Raw genomic sequence first — 10,000 nt, forward strand, 5'->3', positions numbered from 1 at the left:
ATCGTGAGGCATTTTATGGTAAACAGACTAAATTGCCAGGCTGTTTGTACAGCAGGCCAGCTATATGTTTAGCTATGACCTCACTGCTGAGCTATGTGATAGAGCTGCCGGATAACTCAGATAACTCAGAGCCAACGTGAGATATGATTTTAACACACATGGAGACACACACACACGCACGTACACGCACACACACACACACACACACACACACACACACACACACACACACACACACACACACACACACACACACACACACACACACAAAGACACACACACACAATCACATGGAGACACACTGACACAGAAACAAACACACACGCACACACATACCCACGCACCCAAACACACATGCACAGACACAATTTACACACAAATGCAAGCACACACACGCACACACACGTGCACGTGCGTGGACACAAACACAGACATACACATACGCACACAAACACACACACAAAAACACACACACGCGAGGTCACACATGCAAACACACACAGATGATTCACATACACATTTTAAACACATGTGACTGTTTATGCAGTGGGGGTCCTCGTGGTACAGGGTATCTCCGGGTGTCTGCAATTCGGCCGCAAGGGGCGGGGTTGAGTCTAGAAACTCAACCGGAAAAACAACAACGTTAAGCAGCATGCTCGTTAGCCAATGGGAGGTCGTCGCTAACTCCTGGGAGGTCAAGCCTATGTTATGTTCTGTTATAGAGCCTTAGAGCTCCAACAATATACAAATGACAGCTAGGCTACTGGTGGTCTATCAGTGAGACCGCTAGCGTAGCAGTTTGTTTACGAAGCAGTTAGTTAGCCTAGTAGTATTTAGCTTTCGGCTAGCTAGCGTCTCGGCTAGCCTAGCCTTCAGTACCATAACATGGATCTATTTGAAGATCTTCCAGAGCCAAGCTGTGGTGAGACCCTAGTTAAACTGTATGGGTTGGTTATCATTATATTGCTAACTACTTAACCTGTATGGATGAGTTATCTATAGATAACTATGTTGTTTACCTGGTATGGGTTAGTTATCTGTATCCACCCATAGTACTCTATTTATTTTATTACATTATTTTATTGTACCTCTATGCTGCTCTAATACTTTATAATTCATGTACAAACTGCACTTTACTGCTCTTTTGCACTTCTGGTTGGTCACAAAATCTCATTTCGTTGTACTCTGCACAATGACAGTAAAGTCAATCCAATCCAATCTATACATACATAACTATCAATTTAACCTGTATCGGTTATGTATATACAGTACTATCTAGTTAGAATGTGAATTGGTTAATCGAGATCTCTTTATTATGAACTGTCTCTCTGGAATGTGAATTAGTTGTTCATAATCTCCTCATTCTTAACTATCTTGAATGTGTATCTGTTATTAACAACCTCTTTTTTTATTAACTATCTCTAGTATGTGAATGAGTTATTCACTCTCTTTTTGAATAACTATCTATGTGAAAGAGTTATTTACCATCTCTTTATGATTAACTATCTCTATGTGAGTTATTCATGCTATAAAATATTTATTGTCCCGTAGCGCCCACAGAGCTCCCAACTCGGCCAGACGCAAAGAGGAGACGCCAGGAGGAGGAGGAGGAGGAGGAGGAGGAGGTCCAGCTGGAGAGGAAGAAAGTTTGTAACAAAGGTTTTCCATCTTCCATCACATGTTCCTTCCCTTGTCACACCACCACTCCTACACCACCTACAAACTAGACTACTGTGTGTCTGACTCTTCCCTGTGTGTGTGTGTGTGTGTGTGTGTGTGTGTGTGTGTGTGTGTGTGTGTGTGTGTGTGTGTGTGTGTGTGTGTGTGTGTGTGTGTGTGTGTGTGTGTGTGTGCGCGCGCGTGCGCGCGCAAGGGGTCCCGGTGCTGAGGGGCTACGTAGGGTCGAGGCAGGGGGAAAGGGATGAGATGCAGGACGCTCATGTTGTCCTCCCTGACCTGACAGAGCATCTTACCACTCCACCCACCCAGGTGTAGGTTCACACACACACACACACACACACACACACACACACACACACACACACACACACACACACACACACACACAGTAACCCTAACCTCCTCAAGACACCTCCACCTAGTGGAAGGTGTAAGTTCCCCCACACACTCTCTGTAACCTCCTCAAGACACCTCCATCTAGTGCCAAGTGTATGTTCTCACATACACACAAACACACACATATGCACACAGTGTAACGTAACCGCCTCAAAATACCACCACCTAGTGGCAGGTGTATGTTCGTACACAAACACACGCACACACAGTGTAACCCTAACCTCAAGACAGCTCCACCTAGTGGCAGGTGTTGGTACTCCCCCACACACCGCACGCACACAGTGTAGCCCTAAACTCCTGAAGACAGCTCCACCTAGTGGCAAGTAGTTCCCACACACACACACACACACACACACACACACACACACACACACACACACACACACACACACACACACACACACACACACACACACACACACACACACACACACACACACACACTCCAACCCTAACCTCCTTAAGAAACCTCAACTTGGTGGCAGGAGTAGGTTCCCCCACACACACACACTGTAACCTCCTAAAGACGCCTCCACCTTGAGGCTAGTGGAGCTGAGGTATCCAATCTAATAATAATAATAGTATTAGTTTAACAACTGTATGTAACTTGGTATATTAGCATAACAATAACCCTAGTTTTAACTGCAGTGTTAATGTTGTCCATGTTAGTTGTGGCGTCTCGTACTTCGCGGTGTTTGATGGCCACGGAGGAGCTAGAGCGTCACGCTACGCCGCGGAGAGCCTCCACCTCAACCTGGCTCGCAAGTTCCCCCGCAGTACGTCTTCTGCTAGTTACTCTACCGTACAACCCCTACCTGCTCCTTAATGACCTGTCTCTACCGTACAACCCCTACCTGCTCCCTAATGACCTGTCTCTACTGTACAACCCCTACCTGCTCCTTAATGACCTGTCTCTACCGTACAACCCCTACCTGCTCCCTAATGACCTGTCTCTACTGTACAACCCCTCCCTGCTCCTTAATGACCTGTCTCTACCGTACAACCCCTACCTGCTCCCTAATGACCTGTCTCTACTGTACAACCCCTCCCTGCTCCTTAATGACCTGTCTCTACTGTACAACCCCTACCTGCTCCTTAATGACCTGTCTCTACTGTACAACCCCTACCTGCTCCTTAATGACCTTCTCTACTGTACAACCCCTCCCTGCTCCTTAATGACCTTCTCTACTGTACAATGTGTGTGTGGCTCCACTTCTTTGTCTTTGGGTAAAATCATCCGCCAAATAGTAAACTAGTCATCTAATTGAGAACTTTCTCCTTGCTTTCAGGGAGCTCTGAGAATCTGGACAAACTGATAAAGAAATGTCTCCTGGATTCCTTCCGGCAGACGGACGAGGACTTCCTCAAGAAAGCATCCAGCCAGTAAGAATATACTCTGTACCCGTATTCACCCATACTCTAGTCTGTACCCGTATTCACCTATACTCTGTACCCGTATTCACCTATACATATTAACCTAGTGGACTAAATAGTTATTCAGTCTCCTTTGCGTCTATTGCTGCTGAACTTTTTCAATTAGGTCTTTTTGAAAGCAGTCTCTCATTGATGAGTATTCTATGAAGCAGTACTCTGTAGTATATGAATAGTGTATGAAGCAGTACACTACAGAGTACTTCTTCATACAATACTCATATTTAGGAAGCACTACATTGTAGTAAATTAGTTCTGTATGAAGCAGTACTCTGTAGTAAATTATTTCTGTATAAAGCAGTATTCTTTAGTAAATTAGTATTGTATGAAGCAGTACTCTGTAGTACTGCTCGAGGACCAGTGTGATGGTAGTGTTGAAGTCTTCTCTTCCTGTCCTCCAGGGAGACCAGTGTGATGGTAGTGTTGAAGTGTCCTCTTCGTCTCCTCCAGGAAGCCTGTGTGGAAAGATGGCTGTACCGCCACCTGTCTGCTGGTGGTCCAAAACACAGCCTACATAGCCAACCTGGGCGACAGCAGGGTGAGGAGGCAGGGCAGCGGTGTGGTGATGTGATCGGGTTCTGGGGACAGTTGTCTTTATTTAATGTTGTTGTGATGTGATGGTTTTGTTGGTGACAGTGTTTAATGGTGTTGTGAATACTGTGATGGTGTTGTTGTGACAACGTTTTGGTGATATAATGGTGTTGTGGTGATGTGACGGTGTTGTGGTGATGTGACGGTGTTGTGGTGATGTGACGGTGTTGTGGTGATGTGACGGTGTTGTGGTGATGTAACGGTGTTGTGGTGATGTGACGGTGTTGTGGTGATGTGACGGTGTTGTGGTGACGTAACGGTGTCGTGATGATGTAATGGTGTTATTGTGACGGTGTTCTGGTGATGTAATGGTGTTATTGTGACGGTGTTGTGGTAATGTAACGGTGTTATTGTGACGGTGTTGTGGTAATGTAATGGTGTTATTGTGACGGTGTTCTGGTAATGTAACGGTGTTATTGTGACGGTGTTCTGGTAATGTAATGGTGTTATTGTGACGGTGTTCTGGTGATGTAATGGTGTTATTGTGACGGTGTTGTGGTAATGTAATGGTGTTATTGTGACGGTGTTGTTGTGACGGTGTTCTGGTAATGTAATGGTGTTATTGTGACGGTGTTGTTGTGACGGTGTTCTGGTAATGTAATGGTGTTATTGTGACGGTGTTCTGGTGATGTAATGGTGTTATTGTGACGGTGTTCTGGTAATGTAATGGTGTTATTGTGACGGTGTTCTGGTAATGTAATGGTGTTATTGTGACGGTGTTGTTGTGGATGTCCCGATGCTGCAGGCGGTGTTGTGTCGGATGGAGGAGGAGGGTGAGGAGCGGAGGGTGGTGTCGCGGGCTCTGAGTAGAGAACACAACCCCACCCTCTACGAAGAGCGAATCAGAATCCAGAGAGCAGGAGGCACCGTCAGGTAGCAGCCCCCCCTCCTCCCCCTATGAAGCACTGTACAGTATAACACTGTACAGTATTACACTGTACAGTATTACACTGTACATTATTACACTGTACATTATTACACTGTACATTATTACACTGTACATGTTCCAACTTTACAGTATCCCACTGTACAGTATCACACTGTCCATTATCCCACTACTTGATGACATTGTACATGATCACATTGTACAATATCCCACTATACATTATCCCACTGTACATTATAACACTGTACAGCATGACACTGAACAGCCTCACACTGTACTGTATCCCCACTGTGCATAATCTAACTGTACTGTGTGTGTGTGTGTGTGTGTGTGTGTGTGTGTGTGTGTGTGTGTGTGTGTGTGTGTGTGTGTGTGTGTGTGTGTGTGTGTGTGTGTGTGAGTGTGTGTGCGCACCTGTGTGTGCGTGTGTGTGTTTGCGCGCAGGGAGGGCAGGGTCCTGGGTATACTGGAGGTCTCTCGGTCGCTAGGAGACGGTCAGTACAAACGCTGTGGAGTCATCTCCACCCCGGACCTCCGGAGGTGCAGTCTCACCTCCGCAGACAGGTAGGGATCTGTACACGACTATAGTACGACTGTATAATTAATATTAAATATTAATAGTATTTTCGAATTATAATGGCAAAAATATCAAAGTAAGAAATCTGCATGGCGTCACAGGATTAACAGCCTCAGTGCACTCTGCTCTACCTGCAGCCTAAATGTCCAGTTTGTTTGCGTAGGTTTATCCTGCTAGCCTGTGATGGACTCTTTAAGGTGTTTACTGCTGAGGAAGCTGTTAAATATGTCTTCAGTCTGCTGCAGGTACACACAAACACAAGCAAACGTACGCGCCGCACACACATACACACTTACACACACACACTTACACACACACACGCGTTCGCCGAAACATGAGGAATTTCTCTACTTCCCAGGAGGATGGCTCAGGGACCAATGAGGAGGGCCGATATGAAGCTGCTTGCCAGCGATTGGCCAGCGAGGCAGTGAGGCGAGGCTGCGCTGACAACGTGACCGTGATCCTGGTTTCTATTGGCTTCTAAAGCCACACAAACACACACAAACTGGCGTGTTCGAGTCAGTCACCTCAGTTTGTGGAATGTTTCAGTTGAAGTGTTTCAGGTAGTGTGTTTCCTCACAGCTCCACTATGTAATCCTATGTTCTTGTGTTTGAGGGACTGAATGTGTTTTGAATAAAAGCCACGTGTGTACGACAAGCTCGACCACTCTGTCTTTGTCACTATTAACCACACCACTGTGGTGCAAGAGATCAATAAATCTCTGCTGCTATTGGCTGATGAGATTACCCTTTCAACATAAAGACATTTATTGCCAGGTAAGTTGGCAAAGTAAGGTAACTTACCTTACTTTGCCAGGTAAGTTGCCAGGTTAGGATTAGGTACTTGTTATGAATTGCCATTCACCAGGAAGACAAGAAGAAAGAAGACAATACTTTATCAGATCTTTTGTTTTGTTTTATTGAAGGATAAAACCGTGATAAAACATTACTGTACGGAATCTTTTAAAAAATGACATAAAAAAATGGCACACATGAACTACGGATAAACATTGAAAACAATTCCAAGTACTGAACTTGAACCTACCTCAACTATCCAATATCCATGACTGTTACAGGATAAAGTAAAGACTAACCCTGATCCCATCCCTATCTAATATTCCATAAAGTACTGACCCTAACCTTGATCCTAACCCTAACTAACCTTACAAAGTACTGACCCTAACTAACTTTAACAAGTACTGACCCTAACACAAACTAATTACTGACCTGAACCCTGACCCTAACCCTAACTAACACAACAAAGTAGTGATCCTAACCAAAGTACTGATCCTAAACCTTACATAACATAGTACTGATCTAGTTCCACATATGTCTACATGACATAAAATCCTGACATTGAGGAGGAAGAGATAGTCTAGTGGACTGCAGCCACATTGGCTTCCGGTTCAGCGATGTGACGTCCATTTTGCTTCCTTCGAATTAAGAGCTCTCTAAATTAAGTTTGTTGTGACCATTTCGTTAGGTGTGATGAACAACATCATTGCTGTTTAAACTCCCAGCTAGCGGAGGTCATAACGGAGTCAACTGGCGACAGGTAATTCAACTTTCTGCCTGTCGGTTCTAAGCTCTAGAGATGGAGATCTGTATCAGAGAACCTTCTAGACCTCAGGACCCTGAGTACACCTCCATATAAACAGGCTAATGCAGTAAACATGAAGCAATATGCCTTGTAGCAACCCAGGTACGATTCGCACCTTTTCTCCGATGCTACATGTCATTCGCTCTCTTCTACAACCCACTTTGCTGTCTCCATTCACCAGCCTGTTCATGAAGGCACAATGAAGCCCATTTAATACATAAATTAATACTTAAATTCTTATTCTGGTTTGTGTCACGCTACAATATGAGGCGAATTTCCCGCTCTGTATGTTTCGGGCCTACAGCCGGTCAGTACAGGAGGTCAGCCGCTCCGGTGGTTACCTCCGACTCCTTGTTTTGCCGGAAGGGGAAGTCAATCCCAGCCACACGGATTAACAGGAAGTTCAGTGCGTTAAGGAAGAAGACGAGAAGGAAGAGCCAATAGGAGACGTCGTAAGTCTCACTGTAAGTCGTGTAGTCGAAGACCTCGTTGAAGTTGGCGATCCGTCTTGACATGTGCTTCAGCTTCACCTCCGCAGCAAACAGGATCATCACCAGGCAGCTGCACACACCTGCACACACACAGGAAGTAGCTACACACCTGCACACACACAGGAAGTAGCTACACACCTGCACACACACAGGAAATAGCTACACACGTGCACACACATGAAGTAGCTACACACCTGCGCACACACAGGAAGTAGCTACACACCTGCACACACACAGGAAGTAGCTTCACACATACACACACACAGGAAGTAGCTACACACCTGCAAACACAAGTAGCTACACACCTGCACACACACAGGAAGTAGCTACACACCTGCACACACAGGAAGTAGCTACATATGTACATAAACAGGAAGTAGCTAAGCAAGAAGTAGTTACACACAGTAAGTGTGTAACTACTTACTGTGTGTAATCACTAGCCTAGCCTCCAGTCGTTCACCACTAGTTTGGGAACAGGGTGAGGAAGTGCCTCCCAGCAGGAAGTGGTATTCTTACAGCAGGAAGCACTCCAGAGGTAGAGACCAAGAGGGCCCTGCAGGGTCTCATAGGGGCTCCCGAAGGCGTTGAAGAAGAAGAAGCCGGTGGCCAGCGAGGAGAAGAGCACCAGGACGCCGCAGAAGAAGAGCACGGTGACGTGGAGACCCAATGGGATCACATGGATCATACCTGGGAAGACTGGGGGGGGGGGGAGGGGGGGAGTCATGTGTAGGTAGAAGGGGGAGGACTGGCCCCAGGCCTTCTATGGCTGCACCTTCCCATGCTCCTATCTATATTCCTACTCCCTAAGCCTCATCTTGTTGCTGTACTGCTGGTAAGTCCATGGCAATTAAACAAAATCTGGATTGAATTGAAACGACGCCTTACCCAGTGGAGCGAGCAAATGAATAGATCATAAATTATGGTGTGCATGTGTGTGTGTGTGTGTGTGTGTGTGTGTGTGTGTGTGTGTGTGTGTGTGTGTGTGTGTGTGTGTGTGTGTGTGTGTGTGTGTGGTGCGTGCGTAAACGTGTGTGTGCGTGTGTCTGTGTGTGTGTGTGTGTGTGTGTGTGTGTGTGTGTGTGTGTGTGTGTGTGTGTGTGTGTGGTGGAGCAGAAGCAACTGGGCTTTAATGAGTCTTCCCAACAAAGGTCTTCTGTTCCCGGGCGGTCGGTAGCCACAGGATATCAACAATAATCACAATTCAGACTGGAAGACGCTTTCATTCAGTTTTTTAATTTTTTAATTTAAAACAGAAAACTACTTTATAACTAAGAGGCCAAAAGATAAAAAATATAAACAACAATGTAGTGCCTATTGCTCCTTCATGACATGTATCTATACTGTCTTTACCCCTACCTGCTCTTTTTTTGTACTGTCTTTAACCCTTCCCTGCTCCTTTATTTTTTATCTATCTCTGCACTGCCAAACACCTAAACAACAACAATATGGACCAGGTGTCTTTTATCATATCGTCGCTTCCTATCACGTGGCGTGAACAGGTTATGACAAGGCTTTCACTATTCAAGCCGTGGTTACTTACCGGTAATAACCATATCGACAACATGTTAACTATTGACTCACAGTAGAAGCGGAGGGGTCTCCCGCCAAGTCCGCACTGCTTGACCCTCTCCCCCTGGAAGAGTCCGTAGCTCAGCCGGCCCAGGAACTTGTCCAGCTCGGCTCCGGACGCGTTGACCAGCTGGGCCCCTGTGTGGCAGAGCACGGTACCGTGCAGCCACCGGGGGAGGCCCAGCGACACCGCCACCGTCAATACGCACACGAAGCCCAGGGCACCTGCCACACAAAACACCGTCCTCTTCTGTCGGTTCGGCATGCTGACGTCACACCGTTATTACTCCACGAAGTTGAGCTGCACCCATGGAGACGCGCGTTAAACTCTAGAGAAGAGGAAAGATAACCGACCGTCCTCAGAGGTGGACCCTGCGGCCGGGGGAAATGCGGTGGCTGGCCGGACGCCGAGGGTTCGATTACCGCCGACTGTCGTCTCCAAGTTACGCCCCCTTAATAATTAATAGAGAGGAGGAGTGAGGTGATAAATAGACGGCAGGAGCGGCGGGACGGAGGCGACGAGGGGAGGGGGAGAGAGGCTTCGTACAAAATTCTATTTAATTGTTGTGATGAATAGAGGTTTAATTCATCAGATGGTGTGGTTCGATGATCACACAAGCACGCACACAAACACACACACACACGCGCGTACACAAACACACACATGCACGCACACACACACACACACGCAAGCGCACCGACGCGTGTTATTTTTGGTAAAACAGCGACACCAACAGGCCAATTATCTACCACAATGTGCGTCAAACCTCACACCATTT

General features: G+C 46.4%; 2 protein-coding genes across 3 annotated transcripts in view; one reads left to right on the top strand and one right to left on the bottom strand.

Moving 5' to 3' along the window:
* The first annotated feature begins 619 nt into the window (after window positions 1-619).
* Window positions 620-6,219, top strand: ilkap (integrin-linked kinase-associated serine/threonine phosphatase). 2 transcript variants are annotated; one of them, XM_060075878.1, is made up of 10 exons: window positions 620-922; window positions 1,552-1,659; window positions 1,874-1,991; window positions 2,746-2,852; window positions 3,366-3,459; window positions 3,958-4,045; window positions 4,844-4,971; window positions 5,429-5,548; window positions 5,725-5,806; window positions 5,920-6,219. In XM_060075878.1, exons 1-10 carry the CDS (start codon window positions 886-888, stop codon window positions 6,043-6,045), a joined length of 1,008 nt encoding a protein of 335 aa, XP_059931861.1. In that variant the 5' UTR covers window positions 620-885; the 3' UTR covers window positions 6,046-6,219. The 2 variants fall into 2 exon arrangements, with proteins under 2 accessions (XP_059931861.1, XP_059931862.1); XM_060075879.1 differs by lacking the exon at window positions 620-922 and having other exon boundaries at window positions 1,552-1,646.
* A 235-nt stretch (window positions 6,220-6,454) lies between these two features.
* Window positions 6,455-10,000, bottom strand: part of clrn1 (clarin 1) — a 3,581-nt gene continuing 35 nt past the window's right edge. Inside the window, exons 1-3 of the mRNA XM_060075894.1 lie at window positions 9,234-10,000; window positions 8,169-8,348; window positions 6,455-7,732 (exon numbers count right to left, since the gene is read on the bottom strand). The exon at window positions 9,234-10,000 is cut by the window's right edge and continues 35 nt beyond it. Of these exons, the coding sequence (XP_059931877.1) occupies window positions 7,470-7,732; window positions 8,169-8,348; window positions 9,234-9,486 (696 nt within the window). The 5' untranslated portion in view covers window positions 9,487-10,000 and the 3' untranslated portion in view covers window positions 6,455-7,469. The remainder of the gene's footprint in view (window positions 7,733-8,168; window positions 8,349-9,233) is intronic.

Source organism: Gadus macrocephalus, chromosome 16 (genome assembly GCF_031168955.1).
Source record: "Gadus macrocephalus chromosome 16, ASM3116895v1".
Taxonomy (NCBI): domain Eukaryota; kingdom Metazoa; phylum Chordata; class Actinopteri; order Gadiformes; family Gadidae; genus Gadus; species Gadus macrocephalus.